This window comes from Rana temporaria, chromosome 5, assembly GCF_905171775.1.
Source record: "Rana temporaria chromosome 5, aRanTem1.1, whole genome shotgun sequence".
In the NCBI taxonomy this organism is placed as follows: Eukaryota; Metazoa; Chordata; class Amphibia; order Anura; family Ranidae; genus Rana; species Rana temporaria.
This window is the reverse complement of record NC_053493.1, coordinates 303,726,839-303,734,895: the sequence shown is the minus strand read 5'-3', so window position 1 is coordinate 303,734,895 and position 8,057 is coordinate 303,726,839. Positions and strand designations below refer to the sequence as shown.

General features: G+C 42.7%; 1 protein-coding gene across 1 annotated transcript; it reads right to left on the bottom strand.

Annotated features, from left to right (window-relative positions):
* Positions 1–5,167: 5,167 nt before the first annotated feature.
* On the bottom strand, positions 5,168–5,956 carry LOC120941270 (histamine H3 receptor-like). The gene has a single exon (XM_040354591.1). It carries the CDS (start codon positions 5,954–5,956, stop codon positions 5,168–5,170), a length of 789 nt encoding a protein of 262 aa, XP_040210525.1.
* Positions 5,957–8,057: the final 2,101 nt, after the last annotated feature.

Genomic DNA, 8,057 nt, shown 5'->3' with positions numbered 1-8,057 from the left:
AATAGGTGTCAGTAATGATGATGGAGTGGTGTGTATCCTGAGCCTGATATAAAAGGCACTGGATGAAATTTGTCACAGCAATTCACTTAGTCTGTCCTGCCTCAACACAAGCCTGTCTACAAAGAATCCCTCAGCATATTTATAATGTCACTTTGACAAGATCTGTAGAATCTAGGGATGTTGGGCATTCTCAATTATTATTTTTTCCATCTTAGGTTATGTTTTGTTTATGATTATCCGCACCTTGGGTCCAATTATATTGCAATTATATTTTTCCTTTGGTACATATACCTTGATATGTATTTTAGAGATTTTACAAATCACATTTACTTGCAAAACTGAATAATAACTTTGAGAGAAATTGTATATATTTTGTTGTAGTTTCTGCTCTTTTAAAAGTAATATGCCTGTCATAACTAAATCTCACAAAAGGACCAATAACATTCATATCTAGTCTTAGAATTTGTTTTGCTTTTTTGCATGAAATGGGAATTCATATAATAAAATTAACCCCCAATTCCTGGGTTTGGCTAGAATGAGGAAGTATTGGAACTTCTGTCAGGTTAAAATGGAACTGAACTCAGAAAGCCTATATTTGCTATGTCATAAAGAACAACAAGTGAAGTTAACGGTGCCTGAACAGTGGTCTGAAAAATATAGCTTTTCCTAAACATTCTTCTGTAAAATAGCAGCGTGCTTCCATGTATATAAGGGAGGGCTCTGCACTCCTGTGCTTTTACCCTTATAGCCATATTACTACAGATTGAGATGTAAAGTACTGCTGCCTCTGATTTATAGGGGTTGAATTACTAAAGGCAAAGGGGCTTGTAGGTGGGGTGCAGCGTACAGCAGCGGAAATAATTCACACATTCAAAAGCAAAATTGAAGGATGGGGTAAGTTAAGGAGGACTGCACTAAGGTAAAGGAAGCTATTTAGGTAAAAATTGTTTTACCTTTACAACCCCTTTAAGAGAGTGGAATGTGGTCTGGCCATCTCGTGCCTAAGTGGAATTGGTTCAAAAGAGTTGCGACTCTACACTTTCCCTCCTCATCAGGAGTTTTTTCCTAATGCTAGTGCTGTCAGGTGGTGTAACTTTCCCTACACCGTCCATTTGCATAAAGCATGCCAAACCTGGAAGCCAGAGTCTTAAATGTGCTCTGATCCAAGATGGCTGCCAGAGACACATAGGGTGGCAGCGTCCAACTGGGTGCCTCCTTAGTGATACAGGAACTATAGAGGAAGAGCTCCACCTGCAGCAAAAAAGTAGACTGCACCTGCCTACAGGCTGCACACTTCGCAAGGGAATTTCTTTAGCTTAGTAAATTAGGTAAAACTCTGCTGACTTCTATCATCCATCATGTGCAAGCAAAAATGCTGTGTTTTTTTATTTTCCATACAAATGATTTGGTGCAAAACTATTTTTTTTTCCACATTTATTAAGCATGAGGAAAATCTAGATTTGAAGTGAAATTTAGGCCGGCTATAGACTGTTAGGCATTTTTGTGGTAGATGGAGGCATTCTCACACCGCCACCGGGACCTACAGTAGGTGCACGCGATATTGTGTCAATCTCGCTCCCTTTCTCGGCGAGATTGAGCACCTACGAGCCCCATCGCGGGAGCCAGCGCCGAGCTGGCTTGCCGCGATAGAGACAAAGCCGTCATAGAAGCGACGGGAGATCCGACTTGGATTCCCGCCAATTCTACACGTGTGCGGCGTTTGTTATGAATCCTGAGGGGGAAGTCCCCGCCGGATTTTAAATAAAAATCCAGCATGGGTTCCCCCCTCAGGAGCATACCGGGCCCTTAGGTCTGTTATGGGTTGTAAGGAGAGCCCCCCCTACGCCGAAAAAACGGCGTAGGGGGTCCCCCTACAATCCATACCAGACCCGTATCCAAAGCACGCTACCCGGTCGGCCAGGAAAGGAGTGGGGACGAGCGAGCGCCCCCCCCATCCTGAGCCGTACCAGGCTACATGCCCTCAACATGGGGGGGTTGGGTGCTCTGGGGCAGGGGGGCACACTGCGGGGCCCCCCCACCCCAGAGCACCCTGTCCCCATGTTGATGAGGACAGGGCCCCTTCCCGACAACCCTGGCCGTTGGTTGTCGGGGTATGCGGGCGGGAGGCTTATCGGAATCTGGGAGCCCCCTTTAATAAGGGGGCCCCCAGATACCGGCCCCCCACCCTAAGTGAATGGATATGGGGTACATCGTACCCCTACCCATTCACCTGGAGGAAAAATGTTAAAGTCAATAAACACAACACAAGAGTTTTTAAAATAATTTATTAGTCTGCTCCGGAGGCCGCCTCCTGTCTTCTTTAGCTCTGTTTACCAGGGAGGGCTTCTTCTTTGACGTCTTCGGGTGGGGGCCGCTCTTCGCCGCCGTCCGGTTCTCTTCCACCGCCGGGGGGGGTCGCTTTTATAAAAGCGCCCACTCCTCGGCGGGTTTCCTCCGACGTCTTCGGCGGGGGGTGGTGTGCTTCTTCTTCGGCTATCCGGGGGGGTCTTCTTCGGCTATCCGGGGGGTCTTCTTCACTCTCTGGGGGTCTTCTGCTATGTTTGCCGCTCTCCGCTGTTGACTCGGCGCACCCCGGTTCTTCCTCCAGCTGTCCGGTGCCTTCTCCTTCAGCGCTGAACGTCTATCTTCTTCTTCCGTGCTGTGACGTTTTCTTCTTCTTCCGGGCTGTGACATCATCTTCTTCTCTTCTCCAGATGTTGACACGCCGGCTCTTCTGGCTGAAATGACGGGTGCGCGGCTTGCATCGGACCTATATAGGCCTCACAGTCCCATCATGCTCTGTACCTACCCATGTGATACCTACCCACAAAACCCTACTGTCTTAGCTATTACTAAGCACTTGGGTTTTATGTTACTTTGCTGTGACTTGTAGTGCTGTCCTTCTTTCAATAAAGGCTACAATTTGTTCAGAGTGTGGCTGTCCAGAGACAATTTTTGTTCCTGCTTTGCTAAGTGCATTGCCTGCACCTGAGTTGTCTGCAGCGGTAGATGTTCGTCTGGGTTCCCACCGGGAGCAGCTATTCCCTTTGTTCTTGTACTACCCTCGTGTCTCCTCTTCCTAGGATTTACAGTAAACTTAAATACCCTGTACCTGTAGCTGTTACCCAAATGATCCCTTACTTCCACGTCTGCAATCAGCTCTATGTTATTTGTAATTATCAGTTCTACCAGAGCATTATTTCCTGTTAGGGCATCCATCAACTGACACATGATATCCTGCAAGACATTCAATAAATGGAAAGCCTTAGATAAGTGAGCAGTTCCGTGTGCGCAGTCAATATCCAGATAAAGATTAAGTCCTCCATGATAGTAAAACTGCCCTGCTTCACTATCCTTTCTACCTGAGAGAGAAGATCAGTCTCCTCTTCCTCCTTCAGGTTAGAGAGCAAACAACAGCAATAATTTTCCTGCTTGTTTTATTTCCTTGAAGCACCAGCCATACGGATTGTCCACCATTGCTCTGTTAGTAATGTCATTCCTTGTTTTTATTAGCAACTCACTCGTGACATACATGCACACCCCTCTCCCTCTATGATACAGGAAGTATCCCTGGACATTCACAAGCCAGTGATGTGAGCTGTCAAACCAGGTTTCAGATATTTCCACGAAGTTGAAGTCCTTTTCCAGTTTCTCCATTTTGTTCACTAAACTCCTAGCATTTGTGAACATGCCTTTTAATTTTGTATGGACGCATATTATTTTTTCCTTGTGTGTACTGAGACTGCAGAAGGATTCTGCCAGCACACGCACATTGATCTTAGACACTCTGGCTACACTACCAACACTGACCACAGTAGCACTCTCTCTGATCCTCGCTCACTCCCTGGGATAGCTTCCTCTGATGCCTCCCCTCCAACACCTAGTATAAAAATTCCTCCAACTTTTTGGCCAGATTCCCTGCCAACAGAGATGCACCGTCTCCTTTTAGGTGTAATCCATCCCTGCTATAGAACCAGTAACCAACTGAAAAGTTAGCCTAGTTCTCCAGGAACCCAAAACCCTACTTTCTGCACCAGTTCCTCAGCCACTTGTTTTTTTCCATAAGCTCCTACTGTCTCTATGGTGTGGCTCAAGATATAGGGAACATTTCTTAGAATACTGTCTTGGAAGTCCTTTTCTATAACATAGCTCCTCAGTCCCTGAAATCATTTTTAGGATGCTCCATCTTCATCTAACTGTGTCATTGTTTCCAATGTGCATCATGACAGCTGGGTCCTCCCCAGTCCCACCCAACAATCTGTCCATGCGATCCACGATGTGCAAAGCCTTTGAGTACCATGATATTGAAAGTTTTCTAAGGTCTACTCACACCTTTCTCGGGCATACAACAATACCGTCCATTGATGATCTCAGCAAAAAATAGATACGTTCAACTGAAATTTCTACATCAAACTTAATTATTCAGCCCACAGACTCTCTTGAATCTACAGCTTGTGGGAGGCTGTGTGTCACAAAAGTCTCCCTTACACTTGTACGTTTCAGCATATGTTGTGATCCTGCCGCTGTATACAAGAGTTTTAGCATACTGCAGATGCAACTCAACCATAGCAGCATTGCAACTAGAGTGGAAGTCAAGAGGAACATGGCTCCTTTATGCTTTCCTGGGTCACTGGGGAAGTTATTTGACTCTGGCAGACATCTTGGGTCAGGCAGACCCTATTCCCAGGCTTGGTGCGTATTCTGTGTGTGGGTAGTGTAGAGACAGACCAACTGTCTGACAGGGACAGCATCAGCAGTGGGGATAGGTTCCTGATGAGTAGGGAAAGAGCAGGGACACACTATCCTTACTGGAAGCCTCCCCCTTTTGGCGCAGACTGGCCAAGCTGCATACTTTCGTCAGGAAAGGGGGTGAATAACCCCTTGTGGGTGGTGCGGAAGAGGACAGAGGAAGATTTCTACTAAAGCAAGAATAATTGACACAAGGGATGCATCATACTAACTGAAAGTTATGTCCCTTGTGCTTTTTTTTTTTTACATTTTTATTTTTAGTTAAACATAGGCTTGAAAAAACTAAAGAAAACATGTTTTCATTATAAATGTGAAATAAGCATTTCCTGTTTTTTGTTTTTTAACATATCTAAACTTTTATGTATGAATAAGATATTTTGTTTTTATTTTATTTTTTTATAAATTAATCATTTTGTATTTACACAGTCAACAATTTGAGGCAAATATGCCATAACAAGCTAAATGCTTTTCTAAAACTTTTGTGACACAGTGGGTACAGTATAGGGTTAATTGCTGAATTTAAATATAACATCCAAACTGTAACATAGTACCAATACGAAGCAACACAATCATTGGGACATGCAGTGCTTATAATTATCACTAAACTGTATGGCATCCAACACAAAGCAAAAACTAAAACCAAAACTGTAAGAGATTTAGCAACCTTCTTGTCCCTGGAGAATTTAATAACACAGATATTGTAATTAATTGGCATTCTACGTATCTGATCAGCTTGTAAAGAAGTCCATTTACATGCAACACCTGGTCTAATTGTTTTCTCTTCTCTTTTCCATCTTTGTGTTGAAATATCTTTTACCCCATCTACAGAAGCTAACACTTGATTAGTTGCTATGATGAATGGTTTGACACCTTCCTTTTCTCCTGTTGATAGCGGAATAGCGGATTGTCTTTTTTTCCTCTTGCGTTTGGTGATGTTCCAGTAAATGCTCAGATTAAAGAATGAAATGCTTATTAATGGAAGAAAGACATCAAAGACTGAAGTGATTAAATTGAAGTACCAAGTGTCATAGAATCCCATCTTACATACATTCTCTATGTTATCCCCTTTACCCGCAAGGATAGATGGACTGTAAAGAAGGAAAGACATTATCCAGACTGCAGCTATTTTCAGAAAAGCCTCGCTGTGGTTCTTTTGTGAAGATCGGTAGAGAACCTGTTGAAAACAAAGGTGTTTCTTCACTGTCATCTTTAGTTCTGGTTAGGAATAGGATATAGAAAAGTACCTTATCTGTTAATATAAGCAGCACATCTTTAATTTATTTGTGTTATTTGTTGACACATCAAAACAAAAGGTATGCAAAATGTCACCTGAGTAGAAAAGTCTGTACCCTGCCAGCAATCTGCAGAGAAGGACCTTTGCTACCTATGTGGAATGCTTCTGTGGTCTCTATGCAGAGGTCCGACACATCGATCGCTGAGTCAGACCTATCTGCAATCAACAAAACTCATGCTCCCTGCTGATTGGAGAGCTCTAGCTCTAATGCAACAGGGGGCATGTTGGAACTGAACATTGAGTCAACTGCTTCCACACATATAGTAATCGTCCACCATGCTGACAGGTGTCAGACTTTTCTACTCAGGCTGTGGCTTTCTAAAGTAAATTAAAGTGGTTATAAAGTCAGAGTAGGATTACTGCCAGACCCTCTGTTATACCAAGGTATACTTCACAGTGTGTGTGTTTCTGTTTAAAATTATGCCAATAAATACCCTTTTTTCTGATCGCATCTGTGCGTTCACATGGCCTCCCACCACTCTCCTTCCCCGACCTAAGGGCTATAGCAGGAGGGGCTGAGATTCCCCTCTGACGTCAGCCGGGAGGTCATGTGATCGCTATTCTGTCCACTCAGCCCCTTCTGCTGTAGCCCTTAGATCAGAGAGGAGAGCGGCGAGAGATCATGTGACCGCACAGAGGCGGTCTGAAAGAAAGTAATTAGCGGCATAATGTAGTGTAGTGTAGTGTAGTATACCTTGGTATAACAGAGGGGCTGGCAGTAATCCCATTCTAACTTTATTGCAAGCTACTAATAGTGGCAGGAGGGGAAAGGCAGGGAGGAGATTGCTCACATACAGGAGCTGACAGGCAGGAGGTAGGTGGAGAGGAGGGAGAGAGGAGAGACTGTGTGATGATGGAGGCATGTAAACTGTGCTGTTTAACCTGCTTTAAAGGAACAGGATCTCTCTTTTTTTATGTTAGAGGTGCAACCTCTTTAAGCACAAGACTTTGCACACCTTTTGTTTTGATCCATGTAGAATTTGTTTAGCTCATTCAAACTGAAAGTTTAATTGGTTTGTTTTTATGAGAAAGGCTATCATATATGTTACAATAATAAAAATGGTGTTTCTCTTTGCTAATCTGTAAACTGTTATTTTAGAACATTTTGAAGCTTGTTCAATAAGGCAAAGAGCAAAGTTCAGTCGCCCACATTTTCCAATCAGACCAGATTACTTACTACTCCCTACTATATTATTGCCCTTAAAAAAAAAGATTTTCTAATTAGATTGTTAAATATTTTAGCACCACATTAGAAAAAAAATACTAATAAATTGAAGAAAGGGGAAAATATTACTTCCTCTTCACATATTTTTCTCAATGGAGAATAATGGGAACCTCCATAGAAGACTTTAAAATATAATTTAGTAAGGTACTACACAATTACTTTCATTTTCATGTACATATTGATAAACTTGACAATGTATACTTACAGCCTTTGTTACAGACATAAATCTGTCATAACTAATCAAAGTCACATTAAGTGCTGAAGCTGTGCACATTGTATAATCAGCAACAAGCCACAACTTGCAGAGATGTTTTCCAAGCATCCATTTTCCTGTCAACATATATGGTACGTACAAAGGGCATGTGAACGCACCTGAAAAATAACACATTTCTGTATTGTTCATTATTATCATTACTGCACAAACTCTGGGAATCAGGTTACATAATTAGTCAGGTTGAAAAAAGACAAATGCAAGAGAAAAAAGGTCCATCTGGTTCAACCAATAGAAAATATAATTCCCCATAAATATACAATCCCATACTTACAGTTCATCCAGAGGAATGCAAAAACCCCTATAAAGCATGGGTAATTTTTGGACTTTCTACTTTATTCATTGGCTCCCAGGTTGGCATAAATGTGATCTAAATTCCAACATGAAAGTGTATTCTAAATATAAATAGATACATAGGGGCGGATTTACTATGCCTTTGCTCCATGATTCATGGAGCAAAGGCTGGAGCAACGGCCGTTTCGGCATTTACTAAAGGAATGCACTGGCAATGCAGCACA